This window comes from Rhynchophorus ferrugineus, unplaced genomic scaffold (assembly GCF_030347505.1).
Source record: "Rhynchophorus ferrugineus isolate W39M unplaced genomic scaffold, kcgeb_rfMv2 rfM4, whole genome shotgun sequence".
In the NCBI taxonomy this organism is placed as follows: domain Eukaryota; kingdom Metazoa; phylum Arthropoda; class Insecta; order Coleoptera; family Curculionidae; genus Rhynchophorus; species Rhynchophorus ferrugineus.
The window spans coordinates 41,244,423-41,266,458 of NW_027472583.1; the positions used below are offsets into that span (position 1 = coordinate 41,244,423).

A 22,036-nucleotide genomic window follows, 5' to 3' on the forward strand; every position below is an offset into this window, starting at 1 on the left:
TATTATCAATCCTCACCTGAGCCTGTTCTAGAACACAACGTTTGTACAGGTCAGCAGGTCGATCATAATAGAACACTAACCTAATATTGCAGATAATATATACGTTAATTTGTGCATAAAGAGTTAAAAAGCCGTAAAAGACTAAGTAAAGATGAGCTATATATATATGATAGTACATAAGTAAACATTTTGAAGTCTTGAAAACCAGTAGTTAATTTACAGATTTTAAAGACATTCCTTTAATATACATCTCCAAAATTTTGAAAAATAAATTACTAATTATTGCTCATGTTACATAATTGCGTTGCTTGTTTTAATATAACAGGTGAATTGAAAAGTCCCCGATCTGACACATAAATGGCGCTACTAGAATTAAATCCATATGTTTTTAGTTAGCCATAACGCTCAAAAGATGCGTGTATAAATTTGACAGCTGTCGGATCATTAGTTTGTGAATTATAGCATAATGGATAAAAAGGAATTTCGTATGTTAATAGAATATTGCTTTTCGAAGGGAAAAAATACATTTGAATCAAAAACTTGGCTTCATGCCGAGTTTCCGGACACTGCCCAGAAAAATTAACCATCAAGTATTGGTATGCTAAGTTTAGAGGTGGTGAAATGAGCACCGAAGTCGGTGAACGCAGTGGACGCCCAAAACAGGTTGTTACCGACGAAAACGTTAAAAAATCCACAAAATGATTTTGAATGACCGTAAATTGAAATTGAATTAAATAACAGCAACTGAACGTGTACATCAAATCATTCACGAATATTTGGGTATGAGAAAGCTCTGTGCAAAGTGGGTGCCGCGCGAGCTCACTTTTGACCAAAACAAAGACCAATTGATGATTCAGAGCAGTGTTTGAAGATGATCATAATAAATAAGCATAATAAACCCGAGTTTCTGCATCGATATGTGATAGTGGATGAAACAAGGCTCCATCGTTTCACTCTGAAGTCCAATAGACAGTCATCCGAGTGAAATGCACACGATGAACCCGCTCTAAAGCGTGGGAAAACGCAACAGTCGACTGGCCAGGTTAGGGCGTCTGTATATTGGGATGCGCATGGAATAATTTTCATTGACTACCTTGAAAAAGGAAGGACCATAAACAGCGATTATAACATAACGTTATTGGCCCGTTTGGAGGACGCAATCGGCGAAAAACGACCGCATTTGAAAAAAAAAAGAAAGTGCTGTTTCACCAAGATAATGCACCGTGTCACAAATCCAAAATTGGGCTTCGAATTGCTACCTCATCTACCATATTCTCCAGATCTGGCCCCCGGCGATTATTTCCTGTTCTCATATCTCAAAAAAATGCTCGCTGGGAAGAAATGTTTGTCCAATGAAGAGATGATCGCCGTGACTGAAGCCTATTTTGAAGCAAAAGACAAATCGTACTACAAAAATGGTATCAAAAAGTTTGAAGGTCGCTATAATCAGTGTAAAACCTTTGAAGGGAATTATGTTGAATAAAATGATCTAATTTTGCAAAAAAAAACGTGTTTTTCTATGGTAGGTCGGGGACTTATATTTGATACTCTGAAATTGTTATAATGTTCAGTGGTATAGTAAATTCTACTTATTAATACTTTGTCGATTATTGAATGTTAATGGAAATTAGATTTAATTAAATGCAATATAAAAAATGATAGTGAGTGTTAGTTCTTGAGATGGTTTGCATATATTTTAATGTTTTAATATAGTCATTTATAATTTTTATTAATGTTACGTATCAAATGAATTTCTGATCTTATATGGAAAATACTGTGAAAACAATTTTTAGTAACATATCATAGTAAAATTAGTTATTTTACTCTATTTAATAAAAACATGATTCATTTAATACATTGTGATCTAATTTCAGCAACAGGTCGATTACTAGTATATACAAAATCATCTAGATAACGGGTCTATTGGCGACACCCCGATTAGTCCAAAAGTTCTTATGCATATCTGAATCAGGATACATTACTTAACTTCGGATCTTTGGATTTGGCGCATGCACATTATCGTGCATAGAATAAACCATAGAAAAGAATATACTATATTGTCTTCCTTTTCTAGTGGTACATTCTTTTCGAGTTGATCCATGCAATCGATCAAGTTGAAATAAAAAAAAAAACATAAATCTAGAATATTTGGATTTTGTGGTACATTAATAATTCTATAGGAATAAAAATTAAATTGTTATATTATACTTGGTGGTTTAACGTAAAATGGTTTTAAAATAGGGAAGAACAAGAATGTAAGGTTACATTTTTAAACTTTATAAAATCCAAACAGCATTAATTTTATTTATAATGAGAATGCTAGCTGCCAAATTTATAACACATCACTTTCAACGACATCGAATAGGTATCAACAAATGCCAAAATTTAATGATGACAAAAACAGTGAAGAATATGATTCTTGTTGTCTTGAGGTTTGTCCAATAAGAATAGTAGCGAACATTGTAGTAACTGGTAATAATTAGACATTAATTTCAAACATAATATATTTTGGCAATGATTTAATTTATATTTTATATGTCTGATGTAGTAGGTGAGAAGTTGTGATAGTCGAAGAAAGTGAAATTCAGAGATTCAGAGAAGTAGAAATTAGACAGAATTTTGCTAGGATTCAAGAACTGTGATACAAGAAACTGAACAAGTGGGGAGTGGTACTATGAAATAATTAAATTTGCTAACAAAAGTAGATCTGTATCAAATAAACAAAATATAAAACTATGTACGACACCCTAATGATCTAAAGACAAATAAGGAAAAGAGAATGCATTTTTATATAAGAGTATAAGTAAATAAATTATTGTTTTGTAAAAATAATGATGTATTGACTGGAGATTTCTTTTAATTTAAAAGTACAATCATCCATTCGTTTTAGGCTAGTAAATATACAATACATCGTTATTTATTTTTTTATTATAGAAGTTATTTCGTTTTGTTTTAACTATATTGGCTGGATTTGATCTAAACAATGTTTGTCTTTTTTATGGTAATATTTATGTATATGGTTCTTGGAGTTCATTTTAATTGTTCAAATATGTAAATTAATTTAAATATGGTGTTTTTATAGAAAAATAATTTTATTAAATAGAAAGGCTGGACATATAGTAATTATATTTTTATTATTTAGTTTTGTTCAATTATTTTTTAAATAAAAGGTTTTTTCAAAAATTTTCCAATGTTTATTTCCCTCCTTATATAAAGTTTCAACATTAAATCAAATATTGATCAAATTTGTGTATATTTATTTACAAAAAATAATTTATTAATATCTGTTTGAGCTCAATATGCGCATACGCCAAATCCGAAGATCTTTGTTAAGTAATGTAGAAATATATATATCCTATCCTAACGGAATCAACAGAAGTGAGTCGTCGAAAATCTGCGAGAACGCATAACAAAGCTTAACCTTTCTAATATCTCTGATAAGTAAACGTCCTCGTACGCGTTAGTAAGAATGCATTTTGGTTAAATCTATAATAATAATAACAGTCAATTAGGAAGTTCAGATAATATGTGAATGCGGTGTCGCTATAGCCACGAACTGTTTTAGTTGTACTTGAACTCACATATATATTATAATAAAATCTAATGGAAAATTTTACTGTAATATTTTAAATTCGTTTGAATTTGATAAGTTGATTAGATAACAGCCTAGAAAAGACACGTGTTTGACACTATTGTCGAGATTAAAAGCAAAAAGTAACATACGACAAAAATTATATCATGATCCGATATAAGAAAGCTTTGGTTATATATGTGGGGGGTACAATTGGTATGCAAAGGAATGAAAATGGGGGTAAGTGCGCTTAATACGCATCATATTTCAAGTAATAATAGAAAGGTCACCCTTTTTATAGTTTTTATAGTTATTTATAAATCCAGTTAAATCTAGCTTTAAGTGCAGTAAGATTGTTACTTAATATTACTGATATAATGTTTACAAATATTATAGATATTTCAAAACTAGTGTTTAGAGAAATATCTCTTAGTAAACTTTCAATCTCTTTTAATTATCACGCAGTAGTCTGTGGTTGTCTTGAAATAAATTTATAATATTTGATGTTTATTTTGTTTAGTAATTAATTCCTAATATCTCTATATATTTATCTTTACCATACAACATTTTTAGTAAAACTTATCAAATAGTATTTAGTAATATATTTAAATATTTCATATTAGAAATAAACAGCAACATACGCGAATACAGACACAACTTTCAAAGTTTTGAACTGTTTTTAATATTATGCATTGACCGCAATAAATGGTAGTTTAATTAGGTGGTAAAACTCCCAATCTTAAGCTCAAGGTGAGTCTTTTGTGAGCAGTATTGATAAGCACACTTGCCTGTTTGCCCACTAATGTGAAATTACCTCCCTTCTTAATACACTTAAAATACTTCCTATCACTTGTCATAATAGACTGGATGGCTATAATAAAGAATCACAATAATATTGACTTATAATAATATACCTCGGAGAGATTATTAAAAATACGTTAATTTTAAAATTAAAAAACCAAATAAACTTTCAATGAAAACCAAATTTATTTATCTTTTCTTTGAGCAAAGTTATATGTAATCAAAATGCAGGACTTTTGCCACACACTTTATTTCGATTATTTATCTTATATTTCACAATTAAATAAATTATTTTGGACTATCAAAGGAAAGAAAAGATAAATGAAAGAACTGAACTGGGATTTATCAAGGTAAACAAGCTAAATTTTGCCAGAATCGATTCGTCTATAGTGACTGTACTGTGTGACTGTAACTGAAATTATAACTTTAAAAACAATATTAGAACTTTTATAGAAATGAAGTGAGTGAGTAAATATGGTAGATTATGTATGATGTATGATGGTTTTATAGTTATATCATACCGTCCAGTGCGACCAAAAGATCCACGCCAGTGTGCAGATTTGGAACGTTTTTGCGCGCTTTTAAAATTGCACTGTTTGAAACATTAATCTTTCTTTTTTTAATATACCATCTTTTTTAGATACGCTTAGCACAATCTTAATTTAGAATTAATTTAGTACTACTTTTCCTATGTACTTGGATTAATTTACAAGCAAGACAAATGCGAAAAAACACATCAATTATTAAATTACAATAACGTATAGCTATAATTTACACTAAAGGTATACACTTTATATAAGTTCGTATGGTTTTGTTCGCTTTAATCTCCTAATATCCTGCGCGCTGTCCTGTACTTGTATTGCTTCCACGTTAGTATGATTTAGTAATCTTCGTTCGTGTTTCAAGGCGAAATCTTGGACAACTTCGCAAATCCATTTGATTTCCAGGTCATCGTGCACTTCTTCGTTGGTTACGTAGCGATAGGCATTGGTAATTAATCGAAGATCCTTGTTTCGACAGCGAATTTTTCTTTAATATCAATTTTTTTGCCAGAAGTAACGTTTATTCCGGGTAACTAAATACATAAAATTCTCATAAAATAGTTTTCCAAAAATAGTCATCTAACCTATTTTTAATAAAAGGTAGATAATCGGTAATTTGCTAAAAATATTTAAATTTTCTATATGTTTATTCTTTAGTTATATTTCAGCTGAACTACAAACTCTCGTTGACTTTGCTATAGGATTTCTAGCAAAGCCTATAATATCGTATCTCCAAGAAACACTTCAATAACGCTTGTACCAATAAATATAAATATTATAATAAGAGATGTTGTCGAAAAATGGCAAATGCTTTAAAACCATATTTTCCTTATCCAATTTGAAATAATTATATTAACTATAGTGCGAAAAGTGTTGTTTATCGATTATATACTCTACTAATCTACAATCATGAAAGAGACTTCGAGAATTAAGCGTGTTAATGTTGGTCTCCTCTTTTTCAAATCGTTCTATATGGTGTTAGTTCATGTTTTTTAGGAATTTCTTGATGCATACTTCATCCAAAAATCCGATTTCACCACAAAAGTCTGCGATAAATTCGTTCACCTTTCATTCGACATATATATTCGACTGAACCATATAAAAATAATGGTAAAATAAATGTTAGTTAGAATGAGATTTCAGTTTTGATGATATTTTCACACGCGTCATTTTAGAGAAGCAAAAGCACTTTATTCTCTTGTATTACTGATCTCAAATTCTTGAACTCCTATACTTGACATAGCTGGATTCCATTTAGATTTACAATAGCAGCCCATTTATTAGTTGTCAGTATTTTGGTATTTTCTTCATTCACTCTCAAAACATATGCGAATACCAGATCGGTCGGGAAGTTTACATCATATTTCTTAAAGCTCTTTTAGTTATTTAAAGCACTTTTCGCATAAATGCTACTATGTTGGAAAATAGTCAACGCATTGTAAGGACAAAATACAAAAAACATATTTTTTACTTTTCAACCTACCGTTAAAGGTGCACATTATTCTCAAAAAAAAGATAAATTTCGGTACAATATAATACATAAGTTGAGGTCCGTTTTTAGATTTTAGGTATCGTGTCTCGTAACAACAGACAGTCTCTATAAGACATTCTTGGGATGCCCTTGGGGCCCTTCTTGTGCCCCTTTTCGAATTCACATTCATTGTAAGAATTAAAATTTACATTGGTGGGCAACTCCTCAGTTATAAAAGGAAAAAAATTTTAGAGCACAAAAACATATTAATTAAACTGTTTGATTCAAAGAAAGAAGAGGGGACCTAATGAATGACGATACCCACTGTCACCGTTAATATGCCACATGTTAATAAATGCCACAAAAGATCAACATGTTTATTGATTGTCAGGTATCGTGTCTATTTTTATGGCTGAGTTCGGAAATGTGTTTTGTGATATCGTGATTAGAATATGTTTAAGTCTATCCAAAGAAGTACTGAACATACCTAATCTCAATTTATGATGTCAAAACGTTGCGATGTTACCGCATCAACTCTGAGTTTCACTTTATTTTGGCTTTGATATATAACAAAATTATAGTCTAAATTAAATAATGAAAATGAAATGAAACAAAAATTATACCAAATTAATTATTAGTTATCAAATATAATTTATTTTAACATTATAGTGCATCTAATGCATATATTATCGAATAATTTCAACTACAGTTAATTATACAGCCACATTAGTTTATAGGTTAGTGTTGTTTTATTATATTTACATTGAACTATTTTCCTCACAATTCATAAGGGCTCTAGCTTGTTTTTTATGTAGTGATATCTCTTGGAGGATTCATCTACTTAATTAACAATATCCAAGTAATATATTTTACGTTCATTAGAGAGCATATTTACCTTTTTACGTTTAGTTATTGTTTACTTCGATGGTGGGTTTCCTTGTCAAGTCGGTTTAATGTCACTGAATTTTTTTTTCTTTTAGTACCTGTGTACACCATTCTTCGTAAAATTAATTACTGAATTCTCCCTAATACATTCACTACACCTACAAAACACTTAATATTCATCCTCTTGTCATAGATTCTAATATAATGTTCATGTACAATTCTGAACAATAACACACATTTATATATACGTATATAAATCGTTCACACTCTATAATATAACTTCCTACAGTTATTGTATATTAATTATATACTCACCTTTAGTTGTTTTCACTCTCATCACCCTGCCTTGGAAATTGTCATCATTGAATCATAATACCACATTCAGAAAGTCATATTTAAGTGAATAACTAAGCTGTTAATTTCCGATCTATCTAGCATTTGTTCACGATTTCAACCTTTGTCAATTTCTTCCTCAATTTGTCTGATTGAGTTCATCCAAACCAAAAGCATTAAACAATCTAACTCAACAATTCTAAGAACAAAAACAATATATCAGCAATGAATTATTAATAAATATTATGACTAATAATACCCAATCAATTGTTATTCCAATGTTTACATTTTTCCATCAATTTTATTGTCTTAATAATTTTTATTATTATATTGCCACGAGTGTCTATTGGGTATATTGTTTCCATTCTGAAAAATCCATGCCTTATCTAAATACACAAATTTAAATAATAAGTCTTCCCTTGTTTTATTATATGTTTTTAAAAAATGTATTCATTTAAAATGCCTAAAAGTTTTATTAGACTTCTTTGTAGGTTATATTTACACCATTTAAATATTATACTACCTCACAGTGTACGAAGGGGTGTTCTATATGTCTCAAACATTATATCTCATAGCTCTAAGCTATCTATAGATGTTTTCCAGATAGTTTCCTCTGAAGTAGTTGTATTAAATTATGTTAATATTAAAAAAACTACTCAGTGTTTTTATATATTTGATATATTTGATATCTGCTAGAACTAACATCAAGCTGATCTTGATTAGCCACCCGTATGAGGACCGTTTCTTTTCGGTGAATCCAAGATTATATTTTTCATTATTTGAGATATTTTAGTGATCGTGCCCATACTAATGTTCAGTGCAGCTGCAATACAAAAATATTTTCAAGAAGAACCGTTGCAACTTAATATTTAACAGTAAAAATGTTTACCTCTCTAACGAATTTTACTGGCAAGAGGAGGTCTCCATTATCTCATCCCTGACTTCGGCATTTTCAATCAGAGTAGTAATAAGCAGCGATTTGATTGATTAATTTTGATATTGATTATATATTGATTGATATTGATTTGATTTGAATGTATTAAAACAAGCAGTGCGTTAAAACAAGGTTTGCCGGTTTATAACTTGTGTAATTTTGCAGATATTCGACAACCGAAAGACTTTTACAGTCTCATTCGTTTACGTGTTCGATCCTATCAGACAGCATTGTATTACATTTTAACTGAAATAAAATATTGTTAGATTCTAAAACGAATTTACAATTTGCGACAGGCAATACGTTAAACATATTGATGACGTAAGTTCACTGCTTCTTCGGATAATCTACATAATGTATTAAATATTGAAGATAATTTCTCGGCACAAGTCGTTTAATGCTTAATAATGTAGGTATTCTTTTATAGCTACATCGATTCGATAACGTGACGTGAAAATCAAGTGAAAATAATGATAATTACGTCAAATATGATATGACTATTTACTGAAAATGCCCTTAAAATTTCGAAATGTATTTTAATTAGGGTCGAGTAAATATTTCAGAATAAAGTTGAAATATGTAATGACTGTTTATGATAACTAATACTTTGTAATTATATTTCACATTTGTTATTATTTAGTCGCAAATTTAGTGCGAAAAGCTCCTTTACTTTTATTACTATCAATTCCAAGAAGCCGATCCGACTTGACTGAGGGTCAATCAAATCTGCGACGAGATACCTCACGTGCTAACCTCACTGATGACCAGAGAGAGAAAGAAAATGAATGGGCGTTCTCATATCTGCCGGCACCGACACGACAACGATATTGGTGGACGCGTAATATCACGTAAACAAATGGAACCCTTTCACACTCACCGATATGTCGGTATCGTGTCGTTGCCGGCAACGGCATGTCGGCGGGAAACAATCAGTCCACTCCTGTCGGCGCCAATTTTTATTGTGTACAGAAATATTTTTAAGGTTAAAAGAAGAAAATGTCTAGCTTTAAATATGATATTGTAACACTAATTGAATTAGTAGAATCAAAATCTTCTATATGGGCCAATACTAATGAAAATGATAAAAACAAAATACTGTGCCGTGTTGGTGCTGTGCCGCTGCCGTGTCGATGTCGTTTCGGTGCCGGCAGATGTGAAAACGCCCGTTGTGGTGTCGGAAAACCGTCAACATTATTAAAAAAATAAAAAACAAAACTAACAATGTTGTGTATCAAAAAAAAAAAAAAAGAATAAATAGTATGCTTTTGAAATAGTATTATTTATTCAAGTTCGAATGAATATCAAAGCTCAGACAGGACAACGTTTGTCGTGTCAGCTAGTGTTATATAAAATCTTAAAAACCTGGCAAACCTTATTCCTCATCCTCTATACTAATTTTATATAGTTTAGTTTACGAATTATAACAAAAATATTAAATATTAAATTTTATTAAATTTCTTTTTTATGTTTTGTAATCGGAAGAATGCTACTAACTTTTCCGATACCCCCAAGAAAATATATTTAACGCATAAATCAAGGATTAAAAAAGAAACAAAAAGAAAAAAAAAAAGAAAAAAATCAAGACAGCCGATGAACGTTAAAAACATTAAAATGTTTGTGAAAAATAGAAATTCAAGAAATATTTAGGATACTGTACTGTGATACGAAAATCGACTGATTTTAAGTCCAAATAATTTTAATGAAAATACATTGAAATAAATCATACATTTAAATAATATCTGTAGATCTATTTCAAAAGTAATCTTCACAAATTATCCTATTCCTTTTTAAGCAAAATAAAAAACACAAATTATACTATATAGTACTTATATTTGTTTATATTGTTTACTTAATTTTACGTTATATTATGTCTAAGTCTATATGTTTAAGTTTATGTTTTAAAACTATTTTACCCCACATACATTTTAGACATGGTAATAAGTTGCTTATATATTTGATTTTCATCGTTGACGTTAAACTGATGTTTATAGAGAAATAATCATCAATATTATTAATAATAATCAGATATAATTATTAGGAGGCTTTTTATTAGTTGATATAAAACAAATGGTGTTTATGTGTATTGTTTATATCGTTTTGCAACTATATCTGAACAATTTTATATATTTAATCATTAATACCCCCCAGACATTTTAGGTGTGATAATAAATTGTTTAAATATTTGGTTTACGGTGTCGACGTTAAAATTATAAAAAAACATTATTGCAAGAGATGTATTAGGTATAACAATGTGTTACGTAATAATATTAATTTGTTCTTGCATTATGTTAGAATATACATTGCTAGGAAACGTAACTTTGAATTGTACAAGAATCTATTTAAAGTGGTTCACTTTAAATCTGAACTTAAATATTCAAGATGATGGAAGACGTAAGAGCTAGTCCAAACCATATCAGAACTTGCCTAAAATTTCCAGTCTAATCATGCAACAAATAATTGGGTTTTTATTTAATAGATTATATACTAAATTTAAGGTAATTATTTAAAATTTTATTTTCTACTACATGAACAAACAGTAGAATAAGTATTAAGTTACTAGATGACCCAACAGACGTTGTCCTGTCTGAGCTATAAACATTCAATTTGAACTTGAGTATGCTTTTGAAATATCATTATTTATTCAAACTCAAATTGAACATAAAAGCTCAGACAGGACAAGATTTGTTGGGTTAACTAGTGTTTTATTAAATTTTAAAAACCTGACAAACCTGACTCGTCATCCTCCGACTAAATTTACATCAAGTTTAGTTTACTAATTATAATAAAAATATTAAATTTTATTAAATTATTTTTTATATTTTGAAATCGTAAGAATGCTACTAACTTTTCCGATGCCTTCGAGAAAATATATTTAACGTATAAATCAAGGAGTTAATTAAAAAAAAAAAAGAAAAAATCAGCGGATGAACGTTAAAAATGTATACATTAAAATGCTTGTGAAAAATAGCAATTCAAGAAATATTTAGGATATTGTGTTATGTAGCTCTAAAACTGTATTTAGCCGGCTTGGTGGCGCAGTGGTAAAGGCGATGGGACGGTCCTCCTACTGTTGCGATAGCCGCGGGTTCGAATCCTGCTGGAGCATGGTAGTAATTTTATGTTTGTGATTGTTTAAAATTTGTGAGTGCTCTAGGCAAGAGTGTAAAATCCGACAAGGAAGATGATCCCAGTCACGCCAGTAACCAGGCTGGGTAAGACCGGATGTCTTCTGGGATGATTTCTAAAGTTGGTCACTCGCCAGTCGGTAGGCTTAATGCTGAGGACCGTGGTTCGTAGCACACATTAAACTTTAGGCCTAGTCCAGATAAACCCATAGTTGGTAAAAGGAGACCTTAAAATATATATGAAAAAACTGTCTTTTACGAAAATCAACTGACGTAAGTCCAAATAAATTTGATGATAATACATTGAAATAAATTTAAATAGTATCTGTAGATATATTTCAAAATTAATATTCACAAATTATCTTATTCCTTTTTAATTAAAATAAAAAAACACAAATTATATACTACGTAGTACTAATATTTTTTATATTGTTTACTTAATTTTACGTTATATTATGTCTATCTTCAAGTTTATGTTTTAAAACTACTTTACCCCACATAAATTTTAAACATGGTAATAAGTTGCTTAAATATTTGATTTTCAACGTTGACGTTAAACTGATGTTTATAGAGAAATAATCATTAATATCATCAATAATAATCAGATATAATTATTAGGAGGTATTTTATTAGTTGATTTAAAACCAATGATTTTTATGTATATTATTTATATTATTTTGCAATTATATCTAAACAATTTTATATATTTAATCAGTAATACCCCCCAGATATTTTAGGTGTGATAATAGATTGTTTAAATATTTGGTTTATGGTGTCGACGTTAAAATTATAAAAAACATGATTGCAAGAGATATATTAGGTATAACAATGTGTTACGTAATATTAATTTGTTGTTGCATTATGTTAAAATATACATGGCTAGAAAACATAACTTTCAATTGTACAAGAATCTATTTAAAATGGTTTACTTTAAATCTGAACTTAAATATGCAAGATGATGGAAGACATAAGAGCTAGTCCAAATAATATCAGAACTTGTCTAAAATTTCCAGTTAAATCATGCAACAAACAATTGGATTTTTAATTAATTGATTATATTATAATTAACAAACACTAGTATAAATATTAAATTAATATCTGGCCCGACAGACGTTGTAACGTCTGAGTTATAAACATTCAATTTGAACTGGAATCAATAATTTAAAAAATATATTTCAGTGAGTAAATAAATAATGTTGATGGTTTTCTGTACTTTGAACAAAGAAATTCACACTGAAATCTTAATATTAATTAAGGAGATGTGCTTGATGCTTAGCAACAAAGAATTAATACAATCAGGAATGAGAACGCGCAATGCATTCAGAGAAACCGTCCAAAGGAAAGTTCCCTTTTGAAATCACCAATAAAAATATGCCTACGATAGGCTCATGGAGGTGGTGAACGGTGGAACTGGATGGAAATTTTTTCTTAGATGCTCTTGGTATAACTGGAAAAACGTTTTTAATATTAATGATTTTGGCAAAGATACAATCGCAAGATTGAATTGCACGTGCTTCATCAGGTATTGCAGCTATGTTGTTAAAAAGCGTTTGAACAGCTCAATCAGCATTCAAGCTGCCGTTAAAAATGCAAACTAATGGAACTACGATTCTCCGAAGGGATTCTGCGATAGCGAAGATGTTGCTGCAAAGCAAATTGATCGCATATTGATGAATGGCCGGTGATACACATTTTTTTTTTCATTTATTAGGTTGACCAGCTAGAACCAAATCGTCTTCGACTGATGTCGCTTCAGGTTCGGAGAATGGTTGTTTTACGGGCGTCTCTGTCGCCCTGGGTTACGACTGGGACTGTCGTAATTTGTTTATTACCGGGGTTTGTGGACGGGTAGGGATTTTATCAAGATGTTGTCGTGTTCTAAAGTTCCTATGGAGAACCTCACACTGAGCATGTTTATGAAATTTTTCACAAACGGGATGCCTAATTCGAAGTGTGTATTAACGTTCCTCATAAACCATGGAGCTCTGGCTAACGCACGGACTTTTTCGGATTGGAACACTTGTAGTACTTCAAGTTGCCTCTCCGAGACATACCTGTACTTCATTGAGGCATATTGGACGGAGTAGCATTTTATACAGCGTCCCTTTCTGTGGGATTGGAAGTTTGCTTTTTCTGCAGAGTAGAGGAAATAGTAGGCTGACACACCATTTCATTTGCAAATGGCGTGCTGAATTTGGGCTGACTATTGGAATCTGAGGTCGAATTGGAGATCCAGGTATGAAACTTTCGAGAGCCATGGGATAGGAACTTTATCGATTAGGAGGCGATAGGCGCGGAACTCCTTCTTGCGGTGGAATAGAATAGCCTGAGTTTTGCTAGGTTTTATCTGTAGCGGCCAGAATTTGTACAACGCTATCGCTTGGTTTAGCTGTACTTGGAATCTGTTGCGAATAGCGTCGGGACAGTAAATGACAGTGGTACACAAAAATTATTTAATCTTAAATACACTACTATGTGGATACACAACGTTCATTAGTTTAATAATAACGATTGGCTGATATAATTGATTGCCGCGTTATAATTTAATGCTACTCGATATGAATTAAGCGCAACATTTCTAAGTTATTCATTGTTATTCGACTTCATTTCGCATTTCGCGTTGCAGTTTAACTTGTAAATTTGCGAGTTCTACGATCTAAGTTGGTTCGTCTAATTGGTAGTATTTTGAAGAATCAAATTCATCATTATTAGTATTAGTATCTAGTATTAGTAGTCTATCAATTCAATTCATGAAAATTATGAAAAATTAATAATAAATTAAACTTAAAAGAGGATGTAATTGCAGTGAATTCAAAACTGGATAAACAATCAGAATGAATGGACTGTACACTAAGAAATTAACAAATAAATTATTGGTCGATACAGCTATTAAACGATATTTATCAAATTCTCACTGACAGGCTATCAAACCCGCTAAGTTTGAAATTAGATTTAAGTGAATCATTGTAAAAACATTGAAAAATTTGAAGAAACACTATAGGATGATTTTGAACTACTTCAACAGTAGTCACACTTTTTGTCATTAATTCAATTATGTATTTTGTTACCCGCCATGTAGGTTAACAAAAAATTATATTACATTGAAATATTTAAATAAGTGATAAACGATTTAATAATTATTTAATATATATCGAAAAAATTTATTATTAAGTACTTCAAACGTAAGGATTATACGAAGACGATGCGTCTTCAATACATCACTGTTAGGTTATTGGGTTTATTAATATTTTCAAAGCTTTATTGATATTGAGAAAAGTTGGTAAACATATATTTCCCATTATTTTGGAACTTGGTGATACCGTGTCAAAAAAACTTTATTTATTTGGCAGCGATCCAATCATCGCTCCATTTTCGCACTTCTTTAGCAATAAAAGGTGCTATGTATATTCCAGTTTTCTCAACCGACGCCTATAAATTTATTGAATAACAATTTGCACAGCAAGACTTTATGGTCATAAATATTCCGTTTCCACATCGATGTAGAGAGCTCTCCTGGATAAGCTCATGACATTTTGCGCTAGCATTATCGAACTAGATCCGATTTCAATCGCCAGTAAGATCTGAAAGCAGTTGATTCATTAACTGCTAAGTTGTCTAAAATTTCTTTTAGAATTTAATTTGAGGTTTTGTTCAATTCAATGGCCTCGAACTTCTTTTATTCCTCCAAGTCATTCATTACCATTAGCATCAAAATAACCGTTTTTAAATAATTAAAACCGGAACCTGCATTTGGAATAGTACGAGACATCGCCATAAATTTCCGAAAGTGTTCGATGGGTTTCGGCAGCAGATTTTTTAGCATTAAAAATATACAACATTGAGATATTCCTCATTTTCCGCCAACAGATATCTCTGATCAAAATAAATGCAAGTACCCTATATTGTCAAGAATTTCTATGGGTTCAATATATTAGTTATAAAAACTGCGAAATTATATGCTGTAATGTTTGCTGTTGACATATTTAAGCAATTATTCAATTATATAATATATATTCTACATTAATATAAAATGTTATCATGCTATATATTATCTGTATATTTCATAACTAATCTTTATAAAATACTTTGATTATGATTTGTAGATTTTTCCATCATACAGAAGAGAACTGTATATTAGCGCAATAATTTACTAGGTATCTAAAATTAAACCATATTGGCTAATATTGTTTATTATATTTTGCAATTATATCTTGTTATCTCTGTTGCGTGTTTAATTATTGGTTTGCCCCCCAGAAGTCTTAGATATGGTAATAATATTTAAATACTGATTTTCGACATTGGTGTTAAAATGTTAGAGAAGTAGTACATATAAAACGTCATGCTTATTAATACGATAGCCGTTCTATAAGTACCTGGTTTAGGTGAGACATTGCTGTATTAATATTTCAGTGCTATTAATTTAAGATTATTAAATGTAATTTTTAAATACATTATACTAAATATATTCTATAATATTTAGTTATAATATTATAATATTTAGTTATTATAATTATATAATACATAGGGTTTCATAAATTCTATAATAAATTAATTTGATGTAAAATATAATCAACTCACAAAATAACTAACTATTGTGTGTTTTATAAAATAAAAATGAAAAAAAAAAAGAAGTGCATAATTATATCAGTATTGTTAAATTGGAATGCTCGAAATTACATTTTCAATATTCATTACTTTTGTTGTTTGATTTGAATAAATCTACAGTTAAAATCCATAAAAAAAACTTATAGTAATGCTATTCCATAATAATCTGTCTGTGATACCATACTATCTCATTAGATGCCTTTTTGATGTGACAACTTATCATTATAAATGCAAGGACTTTGCACAAGTAATATTTTGTACATCTGTAAAAAGAAAAATGAATCGCCAAAATGTATGCATATCATTTCGAATCATTGCACTAAATTGGATAATTCTTCTTTTTTGTGTTGTGCTCGTTATTATCAGAACAAGGTTTGAACAAAAAAAATTACAACGCTGAAAGAACATCGGAAAAGTTTGTTTATATTTAAATATCATAATATGAGGCTCTCCTCACTCTTGACTTAGAATACATTTGACAAAACATTAACAAATTGAATTGAAATGAGTCTACGCGCACAAATATATATACATATATATATATATATATATATATATATATATATATATATATATATATATATATATATATATATATACATATATATATATATATACATATATATATATATATATATATATATATATATATATATATATATATACATATATATATATATATATATATATATATATATATATATACATATATATATATATATACATAAAAATATATATATATATATATATATATATATATATATATATATATATATATATATATATATATATATATATATTGATTATTGATTAATTATTCCTAAGCAAAGAACTACTGATGAAATAAATTGAAGGCATATATTCTCATTTTCATATATATCCAAAAATTTAACACGAATATGCGAGTGGCGTTACAATATATCATATCGGTGGAAGTGTTTACAAAGGCATTGTTAGACACTGCCTATGGCAAAATTTCTGTTTTACTTCGTAAAATACTTCCACTGCCCTCATTTTATTTCCACAAAATATTACATAATAATTCTACGGATCTGACCTGTGCCCCACCCGAAAATGTACAAAGGACACAAAATACAAGACGGTGTTAAAAGATTTATGACAATTTTATTAAAGAATTAAAATCAAAGGAAATTTCAAAGACGAGGTTGCGCTTATATCGAGAATATCACTAATGCCAATTGAACTTTCATTTCTTTATTTTATTTTTATTAATATTTTGTTTTCAGAATCAAAATAAACGAAAAATTAAATTTTATGCGGCAACGTTGCAACATATATTTTGATGGTCACTATATATGATGGTGAATTTGGCTACAATTAATAATTAATAATAAAAATTGATTATTATTGATTATTAATAATAAAAAAATTGATTCTACAACGGAACAGAGTTTACCGCGTCAGTTATTTTTTTATCTAATATAAAATTTATAAAAGGTCTATATGTTACCATATATCATACGCGTAATATTTCTTATAAAGCCAGTATTAATTTGCCTTCCTAAAATCCCAAACCACCTTAACGACTAAGCATCCTGTATAATATTCAAAAATACTTATAAAATACCATACTAAATATTAATAACCGATTAAGAAAGTTCAGCTAACAAGCAAACCGAGTTGACCGGCGTCATTATCGCGGACTATTTCAGTCGCAACTAAATACTCTCGCATACACAGTCTAATGGAAATTTGGCGTCCTACAACACAAATCACCGAAATAATTTTATTTTGTTTACGTTGAATAAACAGTTTAGATAATAAAAGTAAGAGGACAAGTATCTGACTTTAATATCGGAATTAAACATAGCATAAAAAAAGTGATTAACAACAAACTTGATACCATGATAGAATACAAAGAGGTTTTGGTTATATACGTCGGGGGTACAATTGGTATGCAACGAAATGAATATGGAGGTAAGTAAACTTAAATTTTGTCGCATTTTAATATCGAATCATACAATTTAAAAAATAATCAAGTACTAAGTGTTATTGTTATAAAACGTATTCAACTAATATAGAGATCTTAATACTCGTGACAGTTTAAATCCAGTTATATCCACTGGTGTGTGTGCATCAATATCGTTACTTAATATACTTGCACAATTTTTTGGTATATCTCGAAATTAGTATTTATATTTTTATTATAAAATTTCACTGAGTAAAATTAAATAAATTATTTGAAGGAAAATATAATTGTAAAATAGAGAGCTAGTACATGTTAATAGTTGCTACTGGTACGCCCCTGGTATCTATTTTAAAGTTTTGTTTAAATGAAAGTATGAACAAATTTTCGATATTGCTAGGGTCTTGGTGGGTCTAACGTGTCACCAGTTGTACTTGAAATAAAATTGTTTTCGTAAAAAACACTACATCTCCATCCCCATACAAATCAAAGTAGGTGCTGTCGGTAAAATTATTCTGAGATCATAAGGTTGTTCTGTTCTACTTTAAATTAATTCAGTTAATCGCAATCAAACAAGTTATCAAAGAAATAAGACAGATTGACGTCGGATCGTCAATCGTTCCCAAGTTACTCAACGCACCCTTTCGCCTAGTCTGTAGGGAAGCTGAGTAGTAAAAGCGAGCTGGCAAAATACGTTATTTCCATACACTCGCTTAGGAGTTATTCAAATTACGCGTAACCTGCATAAATTCGCTATTGAGGAATTAGATCGAAGTTTTGAAAAGACTCCTAGTTTACTGGAATTTAAATATAAACATTACAGTTCGGGAAGTACGATCATCAAAGGCGAACAGAAGTTGCTGAAAGTGTTTCGAGCCATGGACTGTTAGAATTTGAAAATACCAAAGCTCTAAAAAAACACACGATAGCCTGAAGAAAGCGAGTTACAACCAAGAATAAACCTTTGGTAAATTTTTTCACGAGGATACGCCGATGATAATTCCATTAAACCCGTAGGGTGATTTTGAAGTGATATTTATTCTATACATTTTACTTTCAATTAGACTAATATACAAGCTGATCTCCAGTATTATTAAGACCATTATCAATCCAAATAGTTACCACTTCTTATTCTTAAAATAAGTGTTCGTAAAATGAAAGTGTGTCCATATCTACTCAAATCCAACCTTGTATATATCACGTCATAATATGAAATGTAGATTATAACTAAACATTTTTGTTTAATTGTCACTAATAAATAAATGTTTATTCAGTGCTTCAGAACTAGACGTTGAAAACGATATTATAAATTATTCAAATATTTAATTTTCGTTACAAAAAAATTGTCATATGAGTAACAAATTAAAATGTTTATAACAATACTGTAAACTGTAATTTAAAATTGTACCAGGCTTAGTATTTATTTATATACATATATACTAAATTATAATATGCTATATATTTACGTCTTATTTATCTATTTTGTTCTTATAAATAAGGTGCATCTTGAATGTATTTTAAACAATTTTATCACATAACATGTAACTTTGTTTTGGTCGCGCAAAAAAAAACTTGAATATTTATCAACATAACCCCATACACATATTAGTGTTTGTATCATGAAAATGTCAGTAAATGAGCCAAATTTGTGAAGGATTCCTATATAAATGTTTGTAGAAGCATAAGGTAAGACTATGAGTTTGACGTCAAAAACAAGCATACTGAAGGCAATCTTACAAATTCAATCAGTCAATTAATTAAAACCTACATAGTATACCTATATGGGGGTCACCTATCCTAAACCTCTTTGTAGCTATCATTTATTTCGATCAATAGCACACAGGTTTTTAGCTTTCAGTCTTGACAAAAAGTTTAAAATCTAAAGATTAGTGGATTTTCTTCAAAGAAATGGTATTTTTAAACTCAATATGTAGAACACCTTCAAAAATAGAAATACATATTTAGACAATATCAACTAGACAATATTTCTAATCACGTATACAAATTTATCCGGTAGACATGACGAATTCATTAGAAAAACTACCGAGAGTTGTTCACTGTTAAATTAAAGCGTTTGCCTAATCTAGAAAAAAGATTATAAAATATATACAATATTTTTATATACAGTATTTTTTATTAGCGCTACCATATTATTGTGTTTCTTAGCAACTTAATACGTTCGCTTATATCATTCTACTATTTTTAAAAGAATTAATATAAATAAAATGGTTAACAATAGATATACACATAATATAAATACATATTTCTAAATCATAAATAAAAAATAAAACCAATAAGAAAAAAACAAGTATATATTAAAATTTTATGTATACAATTATATGTGTAAAGTATGATCAAACTTACGATTTCTAGGGAATCGAAAAAGATACAGAATCAGTTGAATCTGCATATGCTACTATAACTATAATGCAAATAATTCTTCAATAAATAATACCTAAAAGGTCATAAAAAAAGCGCGAATACTTAATTCAGTAATAGAATTCTTTCACATTAGTACACTCTGATTCTGCTTCAATAAAAGCCACATGAAACGATGATACGTTGTAACCGTGTTTATTTTTAGACAATAATATATTGTTTCAATGAAATGTGACAATTTCGACCACTACCAAAGCTCGTAAGGTGAAAATGTTCTATTGCTTATGATAAATCTAAACTGTGATCTTGTATGTATTTTTAAGGTTATCAACATTACACACATATGACATATGACATAACACATTTTAGGACATACTTGTCCTTAATTAATATTCAGAAATTTTAGAGTCATATATAAGTAACTGATACTTCAGAATCAAACAAGAATATACCTATTCTAACTTGAGGAAAATACAAGTAGGTGTACAACAGGGAAATGTATTGGGACCAGTCCTTTGTCTGCTATACAGTAGGGACTTTTAACATTTAATGAAAATGTTGTTACTACATTTACAGATGACACTGCAACCCTAACCATTGGAGATAACAACAATGAATCAACGGAAGAATACAATGCTGAAAATATTGCAATAAAATGAATCAAAATAAATCACTGCATTTTGAATTAAACTGGACTGACTTGACGTTAAACTCAACTGGAAGCTACACGTTGAGAAAAAAATGTGAAGAACTCAGCTGAAGTATAAAAAAATGCACTGGTTACTGGATCGATTTTCATCCTAGTCAGTATAAAATAAGCTTTTACTTTACCAACAAGCCTTGAAAATAGTGTGGACTTATGGTGTTCAACTCTGGGATTGTACCAGCAAAACCAATACAAATATTATACATATTAAAGATAAAGAAGAAAAAATAAAGTGCTGCTAAGTATTGTTGATGCTCCATGGTCCATTGGTAATGACAACCCGCATTAGGACCGGAAACTGTGGATATCGTAATCAAAGATTATGCAAAAAGAAATGAACAAAGCCTCCATCAGCATATCAATGTTGGGGTTCTTCAGCTCGTAGATAATGATGGCTTAATTAGAAGATTAGATAAAGTAAAACCATTTTTCTAATTCAGTGAAGAAGTAATACCTGTTGTACATCAAAACAGATCCAAACTGTAACCGTAACAAATTAGGATACAAAAAAGTTGCTTATTATTATTAAATTACTAGACTACTATAACTAACAATAAAAATAATTTAAAAAACTTTATTTTTAATATTAATTTATCTCTATAAATACATATAAATTGCAGCTAAACATTTCGGATTTTTTTTAATCAAATATCCTTTTGTTCAAGTCCGAAGAAGGTTTGTATGAAGTGAAAAATTGGAATTATAGCATGAAAAAATATAAAACCTATTTTTTTTAATTTAATCGAATCATGATGTT

At 29.5% G+C, this 22,036-nt stretch overlaps 1 protein-coding gene across 3 annotated transcripts in view; it reads left to right on the forward strand.

Moving 5' to 3' along the window:
- Positions 1-3,374: 3,374 nt before the first annotated feature.
- The window catches only part of LOC143195957 (L-asparaginase), a 32,258-nt gene continuing 13,596 nt past the window's right edge, over positions 3,375-22,036 (forward strand). The window contains exon 1 of one of the 3 annotated variants that reach the window (XM_076403503.1): positions 3,375-3,811. In XM_076403503.1, the coding sequence (XP_076259618.1) occupies positions 3,739-3,811 (73 nt within the window). In that variant the 5' untranslated portion in view covers positions 3,375-3,738. Of the gene's footprint in view, positions 3,812-15,966; positions 16,045-17,920; positions 18,206-22,036 lie in introns of those variants that run through there. The other 2 variants (XM_076403504.1, XM_076403502.1) reach the window with 2 other exon arrangements.